At 36.6% G+C, this 24,399-nt stretch overlaps 1 protein-coding gene across 3 annotated transcripts in view; it reads right to left on the reverse strand.

The window, feature by feature from the left end:
• The window catches only part of DZIP1 (DAZ interacting zinc finger protein 1), an 87,094-nt gene that overhangs the window by 24,102 nt on the left and 38,593 nt on the right, over positions 1–24,399 (reverse strand). For 2 of the 3 annotated variants that reach the window (XM_020965806.2, XM_020965808.2), the window contains exons 8-12: positions 16,546–16,686; positions 14,871–14,919; positions 13,555–13,602; positions 10,863–10,919; positions 459–518 (exon numbers count right to left, since the gene is read on the reverse strand). In XM_020965806.2, coding sequence (XP_020821465.1) covers positions 459–518; positions 10,863–10,919; positions 13,555–13,602; positions 14,871–14,919; positions 16,546–16,686 — 355 coding nt within the window. The remainder of the gene's footprint in view (positions 1–458; positions 519–10,862; positions 10,920–13,554; positions 13,603–14,870; positions 14,920–16,545; positions 16,687–24,399) is intronic. The other variant, XM_020965807.2, reaches the window with a different exon arrangement.

The raw sequence follows: 24,399 nt of genomic DNA on the forward strand, positions 1-24,399 counted from the left end.
GTCTGGAATGCTCATCTTCCTCATCACCATCTCCCGGAATCCCTAGATTCCTTTTAAGGCTCTGATCAGGAGCCACCTCCTATGTATGTTTTCCTGATCTTTCTGGTTATTACTGCCCCAGAAAATTATTGATGTTGTATGTATTTTTACTTAACTCACCTGCAATATGCTGCGTATTAGTTCAGCAGTCTAATCTCCACAAGAACGAGCAACTGTATCATTTTTTGGTTTTATGTACCAAAAGCCTAGCACATCGCTGTGCACACAGCTGGCACTTCATATATACTTGCTGAATGTTAAGTGAAGGAATACATATCACCAAAATATTTACAAATTCTAAATATTTCCTATATATGTACAGTATCACCACTGTTGGTAGCATATTTTAAGGTTTCATATATTTTCATAATAAAATATGGTAATTTATGTACTTATGCCTTGATTGATACCACTGTTACCTTTTTCTTCCTCTGAAAGTTCCTCTATCGGTTCCAGAATGTGCAACTTGGATACCTGTTCTATTAATGAGGAAAAATAGGAATAGCACAAACAGGACAACAGAAGGACAAGGTCAAAGGAAAATTAGTCTCTTTTCTAACATAATTTTTTTTTTTGGTGAGGCAACCTGGGTTAAGTGACTTGCCCAAGGTCATACAGCTAATGAGTGTGAACATGTGTCTGAGGCTGGATTTGTACTCAGGTCCTCTTGACTCCAGGGCTAGTGCTCTATTGCTGCGCCACCAAGCTACCCCACTTTTCTAACATAATTCTGAAAGTATGGTATAATTTCTATGGTAATTTTTTCATGACTATATAGGAAAGATTTCATAAAATTCAATTTATGTAGGTATTTAATTAAAGGAAGGTTTTATCAGACTTGCAAACTGACCTTATAAAATGTAGGAAAATAATATACAGCATATTTATTTGAATTGGTTCCACTTATAGGAATTTATATACTTTAGATAATTAGATTAAGACTTCTTTTTTACTTTCACTAAATCATAACCATTTCATTGGATATTTTATTTTATAAGAAACTTTAAAATATAACTGGCTTGTTTTATTTGAAAGTCAACTACATATGCATAATTTCTCATGTTTTTGATTTTACCTGAAAACACAAATGGTCTAGGTAAGTAGTAGATTTAACCCCTTTTCTTCATGTCATAAATAGTCTCCAATTATTTCATAGGATCATGGATCTATATAGCTAGAAGTGACAAGAGAAGGTATCTAAACCAACTCCCTCTTTTTATGAATTAAGAAACTGAGGCTCACTTCACTGCTTCTCAACAACTATTTTCACTATGTTGGACAATACTCAGGTAGCACACCTGGTTTTTTTTTTGTTGTTGTTTGTGTTTAATTTTAGAATGCAATATTCTTTACAAAGAATAGAAATAGCTCTAACCGATATCAAATGAGAGAAAAAAGCCAGGCCTCTCCTGATTAGCTGTTCAAGTGGGCAACTCAACTGTTGTACTCTAAATGTATTTGACTATTATTTATGCCCAAACTTACTTGAAAGGTACCATTCAATAAATACATTTTAATCTGCAGAGAAAAAAATTATTTTCAATGTATGGGTGAACAAGAGAAGGCAAAGAAATGTGAAAAATTTATTTCTCAACTTCCTTGAAAGAAACACAAATTCAAATCTACCATCTGATTCTTTTTTGAAAAATTTAAAAATAATCAATCTGACTGATGTGTTATAATTAAATAAGAATGTAGCTCAAAAATTAAAAGAGGAAAGAAATTCCCTGACTTCTTCCAGACACTTAGTTAATTAAATAAATTATTTTACACTAATGTAATTCTTTGGGTACAGAGAATAGAAATATTTATATTAATTATACCCATTGCTCCAAATAACAATGAAAAGAAAATTTGACCTTGCATGTTTCTCAGTCTCTAAAAAACACACTGAAGAACACACTGAAGAATCCATTACTGAATCCCTTATATTCTGAATCCTACTTGCTCACAATAGCCATGACTTCATAAAGTCCATCCATATGCCATCCGTCCTCATTTTAATAAGACTGAACACCAATTACATGCTCAGTTAATTACTGGAGATTCAGTTAATTATTTAGCACAGATTTTACCTTACACAAAGAAACCTATTTATTTACTAAAACTTTTCTCAGGAGATGAAAGATAATTTGCTCTTCCAATTTGAAGAGAAAATTCTTAATAACATAAGATTGTTATTATTTGGTAGTTATTAAATTGAAGTGACTATGAAAAAATTTCTTTCAAAATCTTCAAAGAAATGATACATGCACAATTCATCATTCAGTATAAGTTGCATGCCTTCTTTTTTCCCACTCATGTTCAGCTGTTTCTTAAACTGAAAAATGTGAAAAAATATGAATATACATTAATATGACATTTTCTGTTATGGTTTAAGGGAAAATGGTCTTAATTTGCAGTCACTCCATACCCAATCTTACAAACTTTCCTATTTTCAGATTACTTTTTGCTTAATCAAAAATAATTTTAACTTTGCATTTTTATTAGACTTCTTTCAAAAAGAAGTCATGATCTGGTTATATCTCTGAAGAGCTGTAGTTAGAAAAGTGTCATATATCTAAAAATACATAATACAGCCACACAAGTAGGTATGTGTACACCTGAAAGAGGGTCACAGATCTACATCCTGAGGAGTTTCCTACTCTTTGTTTCAGGTATTTTCACTGCATAAAATGGGGTAACCCTCAGTTAAAGGGGAAATTCAGTTAGTTTGGAACACTTTGCTATTCCTCAGTTTTCATTATATATGATATGAAAATACAAGCATAGGAGGAACTTACAGTAAACACTGACTTACAAAAAAGTAAAGTAAATGGGATGTGGGGCAAAATTAAAGCACTGACTAAATACTAACATTAGGTTTAATCTGAATTTGGCAAGAATGGCTTCAGGTTAATACAATCTCGCCTACTTTAGCACACAATATTTTCTCTAATCTGGTAGGTTAGATTATGTTTAGGCAAGGATCAAATCCTGACTATAATAAATGAGTCTGCTATTGCATACATTTAACAATTATCTAGATGTTCTTAGTTAAATCATCCAAATCCCTCCTAACTTTGGTCAATTCCCAAATCATTCTACCAAATATTTTCTATACTCACTCTTCTTCTTTTACAACTATCTTTTATTAAGCCTCACACCTAAGAGTTCCCATTTGGCCAAAATAGTCCCCCTTTTTGATGCTAATTCGTCATACTTTTACATCTTAGAATCTCTGGTTTCCTTCAAGACTCAACTGAAGTACCATCTTCTGCATGAGCCTTCCTTTCCTGGTCTCCTCATGTTCCTGCCCATGCTTTCACTCCCAGTCAGGGTAGTGCTTTCTCCCCTTCTCACTCTCTGCCTTATATCTTTTTTAAAGGTGTTTTCAAGTTAAGCCAACAAACCTACCTTGGGATAGGTACCCTGCTAAGCATCAGCGATAGAAAGAGTGGCAAAAACAGTCTTTGCCCTCGAAGAATTTACAATTCAATTGGGGCTGACGATATGCAAACAACTATGTACAAACAAGCTATACACACAATAAATTGGAGATAATCAACAGAGAGAAGGCACTAATATTAAGGAGGACTGGGAATTACTGCTTGCAGAAGCTTTTATGAGACAGAGAGAGAGAAAGAAAGAGAGAGAGCGAGAGAGAGAGAGAGAGAGAGAGAGAGAGAGAGAGAGAGAGAGAGAGTTTTTCAGTTGTGTCCAACTCTTCATGACTCCCATTTGAGGTTTTCTTGGCAAAGATAATGGAGTAGTTTGCCATTTCCTTCTCCAGTTTATTTTACAGATGAGGAAACTGAGACAAAGAGGGATTAGGTGACTTGCCCATGGTCACACAACTAGTAAGTATCTGAGGCCAGATTTGAACTCAGGGAGATGAGTCTTCCTGACTCCAAGACCAGCAATCTATCCACTATGCCACCTAACTGCATGCATATATATAGGTATGTATGCATATGTGTGTATGTCTATGTATACACACATATACACATACACATATATGAGCATATATTTTTACAAATCTCTGCATTTTAGTTTTCTACCTTAGGAGTCTTAACTCATGGTTAGAAGCCAAAGACTGGGAAACACCTCTTGCAAAAGGTGAGATATACATCTGTATCAATATATACATCCATCTATCTACACACACACACACACACACACAAACGTAGTATGTATGTATATATATGTGTATGTATGCACATGCATTATATATAATATATATGTATGCATATACTCTGGTAGGGATTTTTTTTGTTGTTTTTTTCCCCCAACCCTAGCATCTAGAACAATAACTGGCAAACAGCAGGCCCTCAGTAAAAGCTGATTGATAGACTGAAAGAATTCTATTTACTAAGTGGGTGAAACATGTATTTGTGAAGCCTGTAAAATGTTTGAAATAACTGTTTTGGGGCCAAATGAAAAGCAGAATGTGTGAGAGTAATGTAATAAATGAATTTTTCAATTTTCAAATATTTACCAAAATGCAAAAGTTTAATTAGAGGAGCAGAGAGAACTTTTACTAAAATACCACTGCTTTCCATGAGTCACCTTCAACAGGAAAAATGACTGAACCACAAAAGTTGAGAGTGGCAGGTGTAGATTGCAGCAGCCACAACTCCACAGATGAAATTTCTCAACAACTCTTTTAATGCAGTGTCTAATTTTGTTTTAGGTACTTTTTTAGTTGAGTAACCAACATGATGTATAGAGGGAGAGAGAGCTCTGAAACATTTGAACAAATGTGAAAAACTAAAATCATAAGCAAAATATACGTACAATTTAATAGCTTTCTACTTAATTTGAGAAGCATACTTAAAGAACGATTATAAATAGTAGGACTACTACATAATATTTTTCAATCCTAGAGTTGTGGTGAAGCCGAGCTCACTTTGTATTCTACTATGGCTTAGATAGGTGCAAGTTGATTCTAGTTCTAGCCCAGGGCATCTGTAGTCTTTTATGAATGGTATGCCAAGGTTCTGACCCCTTTCCTTTTGCTGTGCCCTGGGGTTGGTGACTCAACAGAGGGAAGGAGGGGGTATTGACCGAGTGGAAGCTGCCAAACATTGATCTTGGGGAGGGGAAAAGGTGGAGCGGTGGTGGGAAGGAACCATGTGAATTCTCCCAAGTTAGGGAGGGGGTAGTAGCTGCCAATTCTCACAAACTGATGGCACTGGAGAGGAAGGGAGTATCGGGTGAGTGTGCGGTGGCAGCAGAGACCCACATGCCAATGAAAACTGACTCACGTGCCATCTCTCTGGCATGCATGTCATAGTTTTCTGACCCCATTTCAGTCCCATTTTGGCTTCTGACCATGAGTTAAGATTCCCAAGATGGAAACCTAAAAGGCAGATACTTGGAAAAATATATGTTTCCTTCTATGCCTTCATGGTTTTTATGATAAAGAACTATTTAAGCATTTAGGCTTTCAATAGCTAATAATAATAATAGCTGGCATTTATATAGTGCCCAAAGTTTGACGGTGCTTTACATATTTTAACTCATTTGATCCTCACAACCCTGAGGGGGTAGGTAATAAAATACTCCTTTTATGGTAAGGAAATGGAAGCACAAAGAGGTTAAATGTCTTGCTCAAGGTCACAAAGCGATATGTCTGAGGAAGGATTCAAACTCAGGTCCTCCTGACTCCAAGGCCTACACTCTATCCATTGCACCACCTAATTGCTTCAAAGCCAAAGTCACAAGAGCCCAGGCATCATGGGAAACATGACAGTGGTTAGTATACAAGGAAAAGAACCCTACCTACAGAAATACCAGATGGTGGCATTGAGACCCCACTCTAAAGGCTCTCAGACTTTTTGCCATCTCTGAAACCCTTTAGTAAAAAATAAAAACAAACAAAATTGTTATTGGAACTCATGCACCAAAGTCTTTTTACATTTTCTTAAATGCCCATTACTGAGGGCACCAAACACTGTAATTATATTTTCTGGCAAATTTTATTCCAAATCTGACAAAGGCTGAGACAACTTAGTGAGAAATAGTGACTCTTAGCAAGTTTTATCATTTGGAACATTTTGGATATGTCATCTCCATATCCTGACTTCCTTCAAGATGCCGCTAAAAATCCCGCCTTCTCCAGGAAACCTTTCCTGATCATGTTCCATTCCAGTGCCTTCTTTCTGTTGGTTATTTCCAATTTGTCCTGTGTGTAACTTTGTTTGTACATAGTGATTTGCATGGTTTCTCCCCCATTAGACTGTGAGCTCATTCAGGGCAGAGAATGTCTTTTACCTTCCTTTGAATCACCAGTGTTTAGCACAGTGCCTGGCACATAGAAGTCAATGTTTACTGACTGACTTTCTAAAATTCTTTACAATCATTTTAATTTGTCCATTTTCTTACTCATCATCTTTTCCTTTTACATTAAAAAAATTGTTGCATTACCTATAAATAGCAACGATCCTGCCAAAACTACAAAACTTAAAAAGCAATTTGGCAATGTACATACCACACTTCAGAATCACTATGTATAAACCATATTTGGAGATAGCTATAAACATATTTACATTTGTTTCTGTGTTTGTAATTTCATATTTAAACTGAGTTCATGGATATCTGTTACATATCAGAGATGTCTTAAGACAGAGTCTTAGTGATTAATATTTCTGCTTTCTTATTTTTATAAATGCCTTCATTTTATCCAATTATTCACAATGGATATTATCACAACAAAAATTAACAATGGGGTGAAAAACAAAGTGTACTATTTTACACATACTGCACAGAGAAAAATCAACAATTACTTCACTGGACTTCACAAGTTATTGAACACACTCAAAGGCTGATTCTAGAGCAAGTAAATTTTCAGTCACTTCATCCACATGGACCAAAAACCAATGGTTCTTCTCATCAGCTGAAGGCACACTTGAAGTATTATTGGCAGAGAGCACACCAGGTAAGTTTTCCGTGTGTCTGTCCACTATTACGCCTTCTTTCATTGAATGACTCTAGGACTGTAAGAAATTCAGTTCAAGAAATTAAGAGAGGCCAAACGTTGGTCCTGGAGTCAGAGGACCTATGCTCAGGCTCTCTGCTTTTGACATTTACAAGCTCTCTGACCACAGCCAAGTCAATCCCACCTTTGCAAGCTTTGGTTTCCTCACTGTAAAGTAGAATTCAAGCTTCACAAGGTTGTTGTTAAGTGTATCATAAACTTGAAAGCCTTACAGAAGTCTGAGTTATTATTATATGTGCTATTGTGACACTGCCCATTGTTAGGTGTACATCAGCCAGCTGATGTCTTTACTTCTTTCTGAAACTTCTTTTCATCACCTGCACCCAAAGGGTTTTTCCCCCTTCTGTTACTATAGTTATGAATACTTAAAAATGATAACAACTATTCTTCTGTGGAAAAAAGGTATGTGCCTGCCACCATCACATGATAAGCTAACTCCTCACTGTTCCCCACCCCAGTTCACTACTACCCTGCTGGTTTCCATTTTATTCCAAATCTAACAGTAGTATAACCAATTTACTTAGTGAAAAAGTTATTGCTACAAAAATTATTGATATTTTATAGAATATTGCATTGTGAAAGTTTGCCCTATATGGTGTTCTGCAAAACTTTTCATTTTCTGTATTACTTATATAAGTTGGTAAGGTGGAGGAGAGATTCAGTTAATAATATTTTTGTTTTAAAAACTCAAGAGTCTATATGACATATTGTATCTTGCTTGTGAGACAGGTACTATTCTTTCTCCAATCAGTCTTAAAACCCCAGGCCATGTTCATTATTTTACATTTATCATGCCAGTTGGAAAAATTTAAAACAATTTTGCATGCCTGGCTGGTGAAATGACCTCTTAAGTTTTATAACCCTGATGTGTCTTATTATGAATGTAAACATGGTTAGAACAGCAACACTAAATTCCAGTTTTAGAAAATTTAAGTCTTAAGAACATCCAAATTCCAGTGTAGCAGACTTTTTTGTTCCTGTAAGTTAAAACATTTGTTTGAGTCCTAGCTATATAATGAAAGATAAATAAATATTTTCAATTTACAGGGAAAAAAAAAACTCTGCTCCCCTCTACCACCACATTTTTGTAGAAAGTACTTAGAAGCTTTGAAAAAGCTTTTTAGCATCATCACCATAAAAAGATGAAAGAATCCTCTACTTTAGTTCACTCTAAAACAAAGTGAGATGCCAAGTTATCAGCTCAGATGACATCTAAGTTCCAAATAATACTGATCAAGGTAAAACCTACAAATGATACCTCTGTGTTTCTGATCATTCTGACATCAGAATTCATCCATTATTCTAGGAGAAATGTGTTCTATAGACTCTTTCCATTATGAAGAAATTCATTCCTCAGACTTGGAAAACCCTAGGATAGTACACCTCTGACTGACAGAACAATAGAATCTAAGTAATTATTTTATCCAGAATCCAATTCTCATCCTAACTACTACCTTAAAGATCTTAGGAACTGATACTGAACAACACATTCATCAGAGTATAATGCCATGGGAGTTATGAAAGACTGGTGTTTTGTGTGAAAAATGAAATGAATAGTCCATAGACATTTTACTTTTAGGTAACTCTTTTGCCCACTGGGGAGGGAGGGACTACTAGTCCTACAATGTAAATGTTCTTAACTGAAGATGATGGATTTTTTTTTCTAGATCTGTACCTGTGATTTCATTGTTATACTGAACTCCCAGTGAGCAAACTCCCTCTGCCAATGCAGACCAGCAAGTATTGCATTTTATATTAGAGAATTGTCTGGGGACAATGAGAAGGTAGTGTCATATAACTAGTAAATGATTCCTAAATGAGGCCAAAGTCCCCAACATTTATGTGTTAAAGAGTTATTCTGTCCTTCATTTGAAGCTTTATAGTCAACTGGGTGAGGGCATTAAGGGTGCTAATCGAGAAGAAAGGGTTTGACTTCTCTTACTGACAGGATTTCCCTTTCTAATTAGTGGGAGAATCAAGCTGACAGAAAAATCCGGTGGCCTTGCTCTCCTTCCTGGGCTCACAGGCCACAGAGAAGGAAGCATGCCAGCATCACCATCCTTCCCCTGCTACCTGGCATTTCAAAGAGCTGGGAAGCCACAAGGAAAAGGGGAGGGGGATTAGGGGCAGATGTCAGATTAATTAACCAGGGGCCTGCTGGAGCTAGCTTATACCAACTCCTGAGAACCAAATGTGAAATTTTTAGTTTGAGCATTTATACCTTGATGATCAGCAAATGCTACCTTTGGGACTTGATTCATTGCTGTATTGATTGTCTAGACTTAAGAAAGTGATGGAGAAAACATGATTAATGCACATTAAACTTAAAAGTATGTCCTGTGCACTACTATTTTTTCTCAGGAAAGCCAATGATCATACATTTACCAGGATGCCTCTGATACTAACTAACCCTAAATATCTCAAGATATCTGCTTACAATCCAGTATTTCTTTGGCATCAGAAATAACCCTGTACTGAACCATGGAATGAAAATGATATATAGTAAATGCTAACCTTTTATTATGAAATATAGAAGGCTGATGAAAAGGAAGATAGGAAGGGCAGGAAAAAGACATAAAAACCTACTAGTAAAAGAAAAAAGATAAATAATCAACAACATTATACCAAAATTATCATCATCCTGTTAAAAAAAAATGAAATGGGATTAAAATAGAAATATCACAGATGAGAAATGGCAATTTTTGTACAGTTAACTCTTGAGGCAATTTTTCTTGGAGGTACAGTACTGGAGAACTCCCATAAATAATCAACATGAAAATCTCTACTGTTATACTATGTGAGAAAAATCTGCATTGTCCAAACACCTGTGGAATTACAAAATGTACATACCAAAGGAAGTATAAGTAGAGAATTTATAGATTATATATTGAAGTCACATATTTAAAAATATTAATCACGAATAATGGAATTAAGGAGAAAGTGAGCAAAAGAAATATTTTTTAGAAAGCCACTATGGGCAAAGCACATTATGGGCAGAGCAGAGTGCTTATTAAGACAACAGGTCCTGGTAGACCAACCAATTAGCTCAACTATAATATCTTAGATTGAAGGCTATAATTAGAAGGTGGAACAGAGCAGTTAGTTGTGCCTGCCACTTAATAGCTTCTGGAAGCATTAATAATTTAAGATAGGAAAAAGATAGTTTCTAGTTTATAAATACTATAGAGCAGATTGCTTTAAAAAGAGTATTTGATCACAACACCACAAACTTCAAAATAAAATTAAATGCAGCTACAAATATTCTTATAATCTATATGACTTTAATAACATTTGTTGCTTTGAGTAACACTTTTAATATCAACCTTCTTGAAAGGGATCTAATCATTTAAGACTATGTGTTGACACAATGGGCAAAAGTCTCTTTTAGTAGGTCCTATTTTTCCTTTTGGTCACTATCACATGACTTTTATAGATTACTTTGCCCAACCAATCACTGAAGCTGCTTGAATAAAAATGTGACTTTCTGTTACATTCAAAGTTAAAAAAACAATCACACATGCCCTGTGGCTTGTACTGGGTGGCTGGTCTAATATAAAGTTGCATTTTTTCTTACTTAATGTCAACTACCAAAAATTGTACTTGAGAAGAAATATTATTTGGGGGAAAAAAAGTTAAAATCCATATCTGAAGTTACTAGCAATCAATGCATACATTTTATACTTTCTGATCTCAATAAAGTAAAACATGGAGATTAGTTCTATTAAGTGTTCTGTGATCACTAAATGTTTTCTGTTCTATTTACCCCATAGAAGTACTTTCAGTTAATAAGTTATCTGAGTGTGGCAACTTCACATAAAACACTGAGTCGACTGCTGAAACTTACCACGCACTACTGTTTGACTTGCTTTAGAATCCAAAGTCTTTGATGCTGAAGCGTTCACTGAAATGGTATAAAAAAAAAAAAGGAAAGCGCTAAAACCGAGTTTCATAATTAAATCTACATAATCTAAGCATGACAACAAATAAAGCCTATTCAGATCAGGCATGATGACAAGAGAATATTAACATTTCTTTCCATATATAAAAACAAAACATTTCCAACTAATTCAGAATTAAAAAAAAAAATTAAATCATACCCTAAATGGGAACTTGAGAGGTTGTATGGCCTACTTCTAGGTGTTAGGAGGAAACATATTTCAATCTGATGAGCATTTATGCTTTGCATTTTCAAGGTGAAAAACCCCCTTTCTGACCATTCAACAGTTCTTTTCTGTATTCTCTTTTGCACAACCTGAAGTTCTACAGTGGCATTTGTTTGTACATTTTGTTTCTTTACTTTAGTTGTACTTAATCCATAGCCTGTGTCCCTCCGTTCCTTTTCCTCTAGTGTAACATGGTAATTTAAATTGAAAGCATGGTCTACCATCTCTGGCCACTACCCTGAAACAAGAAGCCAAGTGTCTCTTGAGATTCCATTATGACCAATGGACTGTGTTCACAAAATGACTAGTTAGGCTTTTTCCTATAGTCTGTGACTACAGAATAGTACTATAGTTACACAGTCTTCCTTAGTAATCTGACCTAGCTGCTATGTTCCTCAGGTTTCCCATTTATGGGTGGTTTCAGTAGCACTTTTTTTTGGGGGGGGGAAAGAAAGTAGGAAGGGAATAGATCTGGAATTGTGATTTTATTTATTTGAATTTCCTAGGAAGGAAGGAAGGAAGGAAGGGAAAGGGAAATAAGTGTTCACTAAGCCCCTACTGTGTGCCAGGCCCTATGCTAAGCACTTTACAAATATTAACCCATTTGATCTTCACAACTATCCTGTAAGATAGATACTATTATCTTCCCCATTTTACAATTGAGGTAACTGAGGCAGACTGGCTCAGCTAAGTGACTGGCCCAGGATCACACACCTAGTAAGTGTCTGGGACCAAATCTGAACTTGGTTCTTCCTGATATCAGGCTCAGCCCTCTATCCACTGAGGCACCTAGCTGCCTCTAGGTGTGGAAGCTACAGATTAGCATTTCACTTGTAACTTATAGTTCTGGAGACTTGTCTGAGGCACTGAGATGTTAAGGGATTTATGTATAACTATAGTACTATTCTGTCAGAAGCTTGCAAGAGCTTGTAAGATCAAGGCTGGCTATTATCTATCCACTATACATGTTGTCTCTCTTCGGTAGCTCAAGTACTTCTTAATCAATTTAGTTTTGTTCCTCTCTCTTTCCTAGATGGAAATTTTTTCTCTCTTTCTTTTTTTAACCTATAGAGTGATATCATAAGGGAGACACTCCTCTATCTGTTCTAATTTATGAGAAATAACTATATAGCTGTTTCCCCAGCACGAGAGCCCATGACATCTGGACCTTGCCCCCAGATCTGTACCTCTAAAAAGGAATGACAGCAGACCACAGAGATCACCAGAAAAGCCTTACTAGCTAAAACCCTCCATCAACCTTTTCTCATCAAGAGCATGAATCCCATTATAATAAACTGCCCAATCTAATTTTAACTTTTCTTTACTCCCAGTCCCATCTTTATCAACTCCATCTCTCCTTCTCTACACTTAATTTCTATTTCTTATCTAAGAGCCTCTTAAACATATTTGCTTTTTTTGACTTGTTCTAATTGCATTTTTCTTCACAATTTTTCTCCCCCCTTTGTTTTATTGAATATAAGTAAAAATCCATTAAAATTCAAACCATTGTTTTTTTAAAGAACATAATCCATAAATGTTTAAGATGTTAGAGCTATGTTTTCAGGTGGTGCACATTAGGTATACAGTCAGGAAGACCTGAGTTCAAATCCTGTCATACATACTTATTGACTGTGTGACCCCAGGCAAGTCACTTGACCTCTTTCTGCCTAAGTTTCCTCAGCTATAAAATGGAGTTAATAACGGCACCTGCTTCCCAAGTGTGACGTGAGGATCAAATGAAATAATATTTGTCAAATATTTTGCAAACCTTAAAAGCATCACATAAATGCTATTATTACTATTATTAAAATTTAATTATATTCCAATAGTTAGGATAGTTAGGCATAGGTGATTACTTACCCTCCCTATTGATAATGCTACTGCAACCATGGAATAAAAGCATGCCCTTTGGCTCTCTAACAATGAGAATCTCAACTGCCCTAATCACACCTATGTGAGGCCAATATCATCCACAGATAAGTACTGCATTATTTTACATCTCTCATATAACTTTAATATACCTCACACACCTCTCATGTTGGGAAACCCTATGGCAAATAACTAAGAAATATGCCAGAAGGAATTCCTAATAGCATCCTGCTAAACAGAACAGATTGATATTAATCCAGATCACCATACACAAAGGCATACAGGTTTGTTTTAACAGCTACAACAACCTCAACTGTGTCCCTGAAAAATGTGTTTTAGAACAAGGGCAAGTACAGATATCATAGTAAAGAAGTCAAAATGTAACCTCTAAAGTATGTCTGTGCTCAGAGAAATATTTTCAAAGTTAATAAATAAGCAAATGTCATGTTATTTTTAGCTCATGAATGATGTCAAATTCTCATGGAGTTTATTATAGAAACTTACTTTGTATAATTGGTACAGGTCTTTCCAAAATCTGTCTTGCAGGATTCCCTGAAATAGCAAAATAAGAAACAGAATGAAAGATTAGTGAGATCTAAAGAATATCCTTTGATTACAGAACTGAACATTATTTATAAATTAAAATATTTTGTCTTCTTCCTTAAAATTTAACCTTTGATCCATACAACTGCAAGATGTGTTAAAAGTTAGCAGATTCTCTCTTACTCATTCCTCCCCCCACAAAAAAATAAACAACATTCACTAAGTACATACAGATTAAATTTTTTAAAAGCACAGAACGCTATATTCCATTTCTCTAGTTACTCAGTGACAATTTCTAAATATGATATAGAAACTCTCAAAGTCTGTCTTGTGGTGGGAAGAAATTTCTGCTTCACCGTCAAGCCAGGTAAGGCTTTTTCCAAATGGTAAGGAAACCAAGGATCCCCAGCCTTGACACGGTCAGGCTCTACTGGGCGATTCTATACTGATCAAGTGGCTCCAAAGCCAAGCTGGAATTTCCTTCCAATCTTGAATCACACAATGGAAACCCTAACAGCATTCCAGTTACACAGACAGTGAATGTGGCCAACAGGCTTAAGTCAGTCCTAACTTCCATATTTTAAAGTGTTGTCATTAACTCCAGACCAGTATTAATAACTTAAATTTTTTGAACGATTAAGTGAAATTAACCTAGCCTCTCAATAATTCAATAATCTGTGACTTCAGTGGAATGAGTACTCCCTCCACTAATGCAAGTCTCAACATTTCCATGACCTAGTAGATGGTTTCTGTGTGCTGATGTAGCTCCCAAATTCATTACTCTGTGAGCCAAGCTTCACCCACACCCTAAAAATTATAAATTTAATAGTAAGTGCCTAGTATATGCTCAAACACTCAAATCTCAAATGGATCTATAGGTCTAGTCCATTTGCATAATCCTCCAACGATAAAGATCACAACCTATGCATGCCTTCTTGTTCAGCTTACCCTTTCCGGATGCCCTGCCATAAATCCACCACAGGCCACCATTGGTCCACTCACTGTGCAAAGGGCTCTTCCTTATTATTCTTCACACTTCAAGGTCATCAATGGAGCCATGTGAGTTGTCTACAGTTAGCTGCTCTCACCAAATGACAGAACTATTTTCTTTTGTTACTATGCCCAATAATGATTTTTAAACTTGTTTTAAAAAAAGATTAGTTACATTATGGTAAAATGCCTCCCAAATTAAAATATCAAGTATTATAACACATAAAAAATATGTGATTGAGGGCTGGTGCCCATTGACATGAGTAGGATGACACAGTTCAACTTACCATTCTGCTCACTGATTGTGTGTAATCGTTTGCTGGTAAACTCTTTAATCTGCAAAGAGGAAAAACTTACTAGAGTAGCCCACATAAAACTGGAAATGGACTTATATGGCAGTGTGTACAGCATAACTATCAGTCCATTAAAATTTGCGCTGAATCCTACAAAAATACAGAGATTATTCACTATTTTACAAACACCCTGGCAAGGGAAAACCCCAGATACGTGAAGCTTAGACCTGTTCATTTAACCACTTCGTTACTTATTATTAATTTTTACCTTTAAAATTTTTTTCTAATGGAAAACTCTGACTTTCACTCTAAAACATATATTTTTTTTCTTTACTGTGCTGGTGGTTCATGTTTAGTGTTTACAAGCAATCACAGGAAGAGCTGGTTATCCTTCACTGTCCTACTTCAATATTTTAATAGCTTTGTTACCGCAGTGCCTGGCACACAGGAGGCACTTGTGATTAGTTGATTGGTGAGTTCATCAGCATAGGTACTATGTCTTAACACAGAGTGCAATTCCTCCATGTCTCAGGATAGTGATACTCTTCCTTTGTGGCCCCGATGCTTAGCAGAGTGCCTGACACAGCAGGAGCTGATTTTGTTCTCTTGTTTTGACTTGGAACAACAACAACAATTTAAGAAATTTAAAAAAAAATCAAGAGCCAATTCTCAGGGGGAGAAGCTTGTCTAAAAATAACTAAGCTGATCTTCCAATCAATCAGTCAATCAGCAAGTGTTTATAAAGCACTTACTATTTGTCATTTACTACTGGGATAAAAATCCAACAATCCAATAGTCTCCTTTATCACATGTGATCTCTAAACTTGAGCCCACTTTCCCCTAGACTTGGTATGCACTCATGGAAGGGTTCTCCCTCTGAGGGAATGTTTTTGTACCAAGTGTTCTTACTACACCACCTAAGTAAACATCCTTTCTCAAAGCTATTCAAGGCTAGCTGACTAAATGATTCTCAACAAATAATCATGGGGAGGGAAGAAAGTGAGAGGGAAGAACACACCAGTGGGAGTTTAAGCTAATGACATTAAAGAATCACTGCTGACCTCTCAGAAGCATCTCAAGAGGAAGACGTAGCCAGTATAGCTCTGGGAACATGACTTATTTTCAATGTCAACGTTGGAATGAGGACACTTAGAGATTGTATAGACAAAAAAGAGTGACTCCTAAGTAATTGGAAGAATGGAAGTGACCTTGACAGAGATAAAGAAGGTCAAAAAAGGGGTGAGTCTAGGAGTTGAGCTTGAGATGTCTCCGGGACATCTAATTAAAATTCCCAAAAGGCAGTTAGTGATGGAAGACTTTTAGAACTCAGGAGAGAGAATAGTGCTGGATATATAGTTCTAGGAGTCATCTACAAAGACATGATAATTAAACCCAAACTTCTGTAAGGCCCTGCCAAAGCTTGTGATATATTTAAATAGCCTTGAAGAATTTGGGTCACTTCCATGCCTAGATGAAACAATAGGGTAGGATTTTAAGCAAGGATTCATCACCTTCCAGTGTACAAATATTCTAAAAGAAATATAGGGTGTTCATACATATGTAACTGGCATGTATACTTCCATACCATAGTGCCTACTTTATGGAAGATATTGTGCTTGTACATGTACCCAGATAATTCACATCCCAAAAAAACCCAAACCAAACATACCTGCTGCTTCTGAGTAATAATTAACTCATTCTGTTCTTGGAGTCGCTGTCCTAGTTCCTCTAGCCTTTTCTTATAAAAAACATTACTTGCATTCAGATCTTCTATCATAGATGTTCGAAGTTTCTCTATATGTGACAGGAGCTACAAAAATTAGGTAAAACACACGATTTTATGTCTCATGCAAAATATTTTAACTTTATCTGTTAAACATGCCATTCAACAGTCACATCACTCTGGTGTACCAATAAACTGAATAAAATGTTGATGTGATCCTAGCAAAGTTACTTAAATTCTCGGTGCTCTAAGTAACTTTCTAAGAACATAAGTTGCCAAGACAATATTGATCAGCAATATGAAATTACCTGTCTGGTCCATATCCAACAGAAAAATGGGAGAAGGTATCATTTTAGACCAGGGGTTTTAAACATATTATTATTATTATTATTATTATTATTATTAGTATTAGTATTATTAGTATTACTATTATGATGGACCTATTAGGCAAAGCCTATAGACCCCTTCTTGGGATTTTTTTAATAATTGAAGGAAATGTTAAATTTCAATTACAGGTTGGTTAAAATAAAGATATAATTCTTTTCCCATCAAAGTTCACAGATCCTAGATTAAGAACTCCTGTTCTAGAACCACAGATGGCCTAAAATGGCATTTAGAGCAAGGGTAATTTTGGTATAGACTTTGAGGAAACTGGTTGGATACAATGAGGGGGAATAGGGGGTTGAAGGAAGGTTTCGTCTGGCTACAAAAATCCAGATGAGACTAACAGGGCCTAAATCAGGGACAGAACAATTTCAAGCATGCTCTGCTTTTCTGCAATCAAGTGGCAGAAACCTAAAATTTCCCTAAATATGATTTGGTATTACAGAGTAGCTCTGGGCTTCAATAGGAAATCAGGTAACTGGAAATCTTAAGCATTTCTCTAGGAGAATAAAAGCTTTTCTATATAGAATGAACAAAAACCTCTACTATTCCTATCAAGCTCAGCTGATGGTGAGCTCCACACAGGCTCAACTGAGCTTTTTTTTTTTTTAAAGCAGGCTTTACCATTTTATTCTTTTAAAAAATCCCTTCAAGAATAAAAAAAAAATCAACATTAAGTTACAAGAGTGTCCAGATCAAATAAGACAACAAATAAATGGGGCTCACTGTACTCTTGTTCTAGTCAGACCACATCTATATTATCAGATGCATGTCTGTGCACCACATAAAAGGAACATTGACAAACCAGAGAGCGTCCAGAGAAGGGCAACCAGGATGCTAAGGGATTTGGAAATCATATCACATGAAGTAAAATGAAGGGCATGATTATGACCTTCAAATACCTTAAGGCAGGGGTTCTTTAAGCTGGCTCTACAGACTGCTGTCCCATGGATACATTAAAAGAAGGGAGAAGGGAAGGGAATAAGTATTTATATAATGTCTACTACGTACCAGCACTGTGTTAAGCACTTTACAAATATCATCTCAATTAATCCTCACAACAACCCTACAAGGTTAATGTTATTATTAGTTCCATTTTACAGTGGAGGAGACTGAAGCAAAGAGAAGTTAAATGACCTGTCCAGGGTCACAAAGCTATTAAGTGTCTGAGGTTGCATTTGAATTTAGGTCTTCCTGACGCCACCATCCACCGTACCAATTAGCTACCTCTTTTCAAAAAACTGTAATAACTGTATTTCAATTTTTCCCTTTGTAATCTTTGTATTTTGTTTAATGCATTTAAAAGCATTTTTGAGGAGGGTATGTGGCTTCACCAGATTGCCAGAAGGGGCTATGGCACAAAAAAAAAATGTGGGCTTTCATGTGAAACAGAGAGTGGACTTATTTTTGTGCTGCTCCAGAAGATAGAGAACACCGTGAGAGTGGGGACTGGGGACTGGAGTAAAAGACGGGGTGGTGAAAAGACTGACAGATTTTACCTCGACACAAAGAATTTTACTGTTTTCCAACATTTAGAGCTGCCCCAGAAATATTTAGGTATAGTCTAGCAATCTGTGAGTCAAGTTGTAGAGAGGTGGAATTTACCCATGAGAGGCTGAATCAGTTGACATCTAAGGTTCTTTTGAACTCTAAGGTTCTATTTCATTTTAAGTGCAACAGGACTATTGGTGTCATAGAAATATTTGAGTTTTGTCTTCCTCCGCCCTTCCCTGTTTCTTCTATCTTATGCCTAAGGCCTGTTATTGGAATTTCATTATCCCCTCCTCACCACCCAACCGCAAGTGGCACTTGTTTCTTAGGAAGCTGTTGATCCCCTGGCCTAGACTAAGGCTATTTACAGCTTCAAGGATTAGGAATAATGGGCACTTGGGTGTGGTAGCACACCTGGAATCCCTGAGGCCAAGGGGCGAGGCTGGTGGAGCTCTTGAGCCGGCGAGTTCTGAGCTGCAGTGGGCTATGCTCTTCAGCCACACTCAGTCTGGCATTAATACGATGAGTCCCCAGGAGTGAGGGGCTGGGGGTCACCACCAGGTTGCTTAAGGAAGGCTGAACTATCCTGGGTTGGAGATGGATTAAGTCAAAGTTTCCAATGACAATCAGTAGCGGAGCCTCAGTCATTAAAAAAATAATAATAATGATGGGAAGACTGAGGAAATGTTGCAGAACTATCAGGATGTTCAAGGAAAAACTAAGTGAACAGCTCAATAAATGCTTTTTGAAATGAACTGAAAATGAAATTGAACAGAAATGCCATTAGCTACTATGACAGGAAACTATATACAAAAGTAGGTACAGAAAGGAGAAACTGTCTCTATGAGGCTTAATTTGGGCTGGCAACATGAAATACCTTTAAATAGATTTTGTACACAGGGTGCTACATGAAACAAAGCAAAGAGGAAAATTCAGCAGCAAAGAGCTATGTATGTCATTTTCATAGCGAAAATCATAAGAGTAGAAGGATAACACTGACCAGTTTAGAAATATAAGAAAAAGTATACAACATCAAAGAGAAAAGAACCAAACCAAAAGAACAGAGTATGCACTTGCTACAATTATATAGGAGAAAATGTGAATTAGAATGCATGGACAAAGAATTTTCATCAAAATTCAGTGCCTGAAAATATGCTATAATACTTTTCTGCATTAAAATGAGGTTTGGTTTAAAATGCATTGAAGTGAATTAATTTAATTATAATAATTATTAAGCAAGTTTCACTGGTTGTGTTGATGTTCAATTGTTAATTTTTAATTAAACATTAAAATTGTTTAAATAGTATGGCATCAAACAAAAAGACTTGCAAGAAAGCTCAGGCAACTTACAAATAACAAAAAGCTGTTGACAAAAAAGGACACCATTGGAACCGAGGAGGCATGAGACAAATCAGACAAATATTAGCCAAGATTAGAAAATGTGTTCAGGAGCAAGTGATGATTTAGTATCAAAAACTATAGTATAGTTAAAGAGCATGAGGTAATAATGTCCTGGAATCAATTTATCTCCTAAATGCTAGTCTTCTGACATGTCTAAAGTACAGGTGAATGCCTATAAGCAATAATGACTATTTGACTCCACTTATATTGCAACTATAATTATTCCAAAAGGACACTGCCAAAGAATCTGGGTAGAGCACTGAAAAGTTGGCAAAGCCAAGTTCTCCAAAACAAAGAAATACAATATGTGCCTTATGGGAAGAGCAGGCATCATCCATGTGGAATAATTAATGGCTAAGTCCTAAGCACTGAGATTACCAACTTGAGTGAATATACCTCCTGAAGTAGGGTTTAAGAGTTATGAAGGAAAAAGTAAGCAGCTTCTAACTGATCAAAGCTAGAAGACAAGGAAACAGCGTAGCCTAGTGGTCTGAAAAAAAACCCCACATTTCAAATATGGAGAGCATACCAACATCCTCATCGTACTCTGGGAAGGTTCATCTTTTAATTTCCAGGATATGACTGGTTTAGCTTCCCCTCTCTCCAAATCCTTTTTATTCACCTATTTGTCTAACATCTCCTCCTATTCAACCAGGGCCCCCTGCTACAAAAAGGTGAGAATAGCCCTATACATTCCATTCCAGCCAAATGACCACTGTAAATTCTGAACACTAGCTTCAACATAGCAGTTTTAATGAGACTTAAAATGAGAATTTAAAAACAAATAAGAAAACATCAACTGTGTCATCAGTTGCCTATTTTAGAGCGCCTTTTTTGGGTATGGAGGGGGCCTGGAGCTATGATTTTTAACATAAGTTAGAAAGCTCATATATTACTTATAGGCCTAGGGAGTAGCCTAGAACATTATGAGGTTAACTGATTCACCCATAGTCACACCACTGGCATGTGGCCAATGGGAGAACCTACACCTGACTCTTTTTGCCTCCAGGGCAGCCCTATATTCACTGCTAAATGTACTCTTTGTGACACTGGCGTCCTGGCTGTTCCATGAACTAGACATTCCATTTCTCAAGTCCAGAGCATTTTCTCTGGCTTGTCCCCCAGAACTAGAATGCTCTCCTTTTTCTCATCTGCCTATTGATCTCCCTAGCTTTCTTTAAGCCCCAACTAAAATCCTACCTTCTGCAGGAAGCCTTCCTTAACGCTTATTAATTCGAATGCCTTCCTTCTTTTAGTTATTTCCTATTTATCTTTGTGTGTGTGTAACTATCTATCTATCTATCTGTCTATCTAATCTATCTATCTTGCATGTTATCTCCCCCCATTAGATTGTAAGCTCCTTGAGGGCAGCGGTTGTTTTTGCCCCTTCTTTGTATTCCCAGCACTTAGCACAGTGCCTGGCACATAGTAAGTGCTTAATAAATGCCGACTGACTGAATGAAATGAAATGCACACATGTAAGCAAGCATAAAATAACACAAACTTAATTGGTAAAGGGAAAAGCACAAGAATTTGGGGTGATCAGGAAATACCATCTCTTATTTTATGTAGGGGGCGGAGTTTGAGCTAAGCTTTGAAGGAAACTTGGGATTCTGAAAGGTGGAGGGGAAGAGAGAGAGAGAGAGAGAGAGAGCATTCCAGGCAGAAGGGACAGCCTATTAAAAAAAGCATAGAAATGAATCGTCATGGGAGAAGGGCTGTCATATGTGGGGAACAGCAGAAGGCCAGTATGCATGGGTCACAGGCTGAGCAGACAGGAGGAGTCAAGTATAGTAAGATCAGAAAGGCAGGTCGAAGCCAGGTTATGAAGGGGACTTTTGTATTTGACTTGGTAGATGATGTGGTCCTTAGAGCTCACCATTATCCACTCTACTGACCAAAAACCTTGAAATTCCTTGGTCTGACCATGATTTCCTAGCATTCCATCTGTCTATGCTTCACCTCTCCCCAAACCTATTCTTTGCCCTCACCTGGACCTTGAATCCTTCCACCCCTCAGGCCTTTTTTCAGGTGGTTCACTCCTACCTTGATTTCACTTTCCTCTCCTCTCAATCTCAACTTGTTCACCTCTTCACTGTCCTCTTCTCTGAAACCCTTTGATTTCTTGCCTATTTTCACTCACACCTTTCCAAATCCCAGCCCTGGATTCTCCTACTATTCATGGTCTCCTGGTTTTATTCATAGATGGAGATGGAAGAATTCCACAACTGTATGGACTGGAAAACTTACAAATTTCTATTATCTAACTCAAGGCAATACATTTATTCTTCCACAATCGATTCCATATCTCACTACCCAGAGAAGTGGCCCCAAATCTTTTCTTCTAACAATCAAACCTCTCACAATTCTCCTTTCCCCCCCCCTCACAGGAGGATCTGATCTCTATGGATCTTTATGGAGAAAGATGAGGTTATCTGAGGCCAACTCTCTCTTCTCACCGTCATTTAATCTCAAAACCCCTTGACATTATCCTACACGAGATTCTCCTTTCCTCCAGTCTCTGATAATGAGAATTTCAAAATTTCAAAATCTTCAACAATTGATAATTAATCCATACAGAACCTTTGTGAAGAAGTAGTAGAAGTAGAGGTAGTGGTGGTGGTAGTAGTAGTAGTAGTAGTAGTAGTAGTAGTAATGCTGGTAGTAGTAGTAATAGTAGTAGTAGTAGTAGTAGTAGTTGTAATAATAACAGCTAGAATTTATATGGCACTTTAAGGTTAGCAAAGCACTTTACAAATATTATCTCATTTTATCCTCACAACAACCCTGCAAAGTAATCATCATCATCATCATCATCATCATCAAATTATAATAATAATAGCAGCTAACATTTATATAGCATTTACTATGTGCCAGGCATCGTATTGAGTTTTGCAATTACTGTCTTATTTGATCCTCACAACAACCCTGGGAGGTAGGTGCTATTATTATTCTCGTTTTACAGATGAGGAAACTGAGGCAGACAGAATTTAAGTAACTTACCAAGGGTCACAAAGCTAGTAGGTATCTGAGGCCAAATTTTATCCCAGATATTCCTGACTCCCAAGTTCAGTGTTCTATCCACTATGCCATCTAGTGGATTAATCAAGTCATACAGTAAAGGAATATTTTTTTTTAAAAATACTGTTCTAAATTAACCTACTGGATCCTGGGAAGGAACACAGATGAAGGTAGGAATATGAAAGGAAGTTAATTGATCAGAAGACAACTGAAGTCTCATTTTTTCCCCACCCATCTTGGCAGATAATACTAAGTTATTTAAAGTAAAGCAGTGAGAAGCACATGGTTCTTGCTTATTTTCCCATTTGATCAAAGGTTCTCTTAAAGTCAGAGTAGACTTGGAGACATGAAGTCCTGAGTTCAAATCCTACCTCAAGTCACTTACCCTCTCTCATTCTCAGTTTTCTCTTCTATAAAATAATGAGCTACGGTTCCATTCCAGCTCTGAATCTAGAGAGAAACTACTTCCTTTGTATTATTTACTCTATCACCAATGCTTAGTATTGTGGCGGGCATCCACAATGGGAGGCCAGTGAATGCTGATGCACTACAAAATGAATACTGACAATAACAAAACAAAGGCATGCAGAGTTAGAGTCATCAAATACACCTATAATTTTTTAAACAACGAAAATTATTCAATACGACGTTACTGGAGGAGGTCTTTTGGCCGTGGGAAAAAAAGTTTATATTATTTATTTAACGTGGTTACATTGAGTATTGAGAAACAGCAAAGTGCAGAAGGAGTTTTTTAAACAGTCACCCAAGCTTTATGTTAAGTACGGACAAAAGAAAATTACTTTTGTTTCATAGAATTTCAGATCATCTAGTGCAGTCACCTCATTTTATAAGTGAGGAAAGACAAGTCTAGAGTGCAGACAGGGACTTACTCACAGGGACACATCACGTTAGAGGCACGGCCAGAACACGGACACCTGACTTCCACCCAGTTCAGTGCTCCTCCCAACGCATAATGTTGCTGCCTCTCTCAGAAGATGACAGACTATCAAGTCTTGTGGGGCCTTAATAATAATAACTCATATTCATATGGCATTTTACTGATTTACAAAGTGTCTTCCTCACAACAATCCCAAAAGGTAGGTCATGGAAGTATGAATTATTTTACAGAAGAGGTAATTGAGACTTAGAAGCTAATTGATTTGCCCAAGGTCACACAATCTATAAGTGGCAGAGGGAGATGTAATGCCCTCTATTTAAAAATTTTTCATCATTAAGTACTGTTTATTAAGCATCTAAAGACATAGCAGTGGTAATAGGTTATCTTCTTACTGTGCAGCTAAAAAGACCTCAAGTTTTCTGGGCAATACATAGACTGTAAGAACCAAAAACTTTGGTATCCATACAGAAAGGTAAACTTAAGCCATTAATAACAACACACACTAATTATAGTTTGGTGGGAATTTCTACATAGGACTACCTTTTCTTTCTTAAGCTAAAACTGTAAACTATAGAGATGGAAGGAAACATTTATTAAGCACCTCC

This window comes from Phascolarctos cinereus, unplaced genomic scaffold (genome assembly GCF_003287225.1).
Source record: "Phascolarctos cinereus isolate Bilbo 61053 unplaced genomic scaffold, phaCin_HiC Scaffold_7;HRSCAF=346, whole genome shotgun sequence".
Classification (NCBI taxonomy): Eukaryota; Metazoa; Chordata; class Mammalia; order Diprotodontia; family Phascolarctidae; genus Phascolarctos; species Phascolarctos cinereus.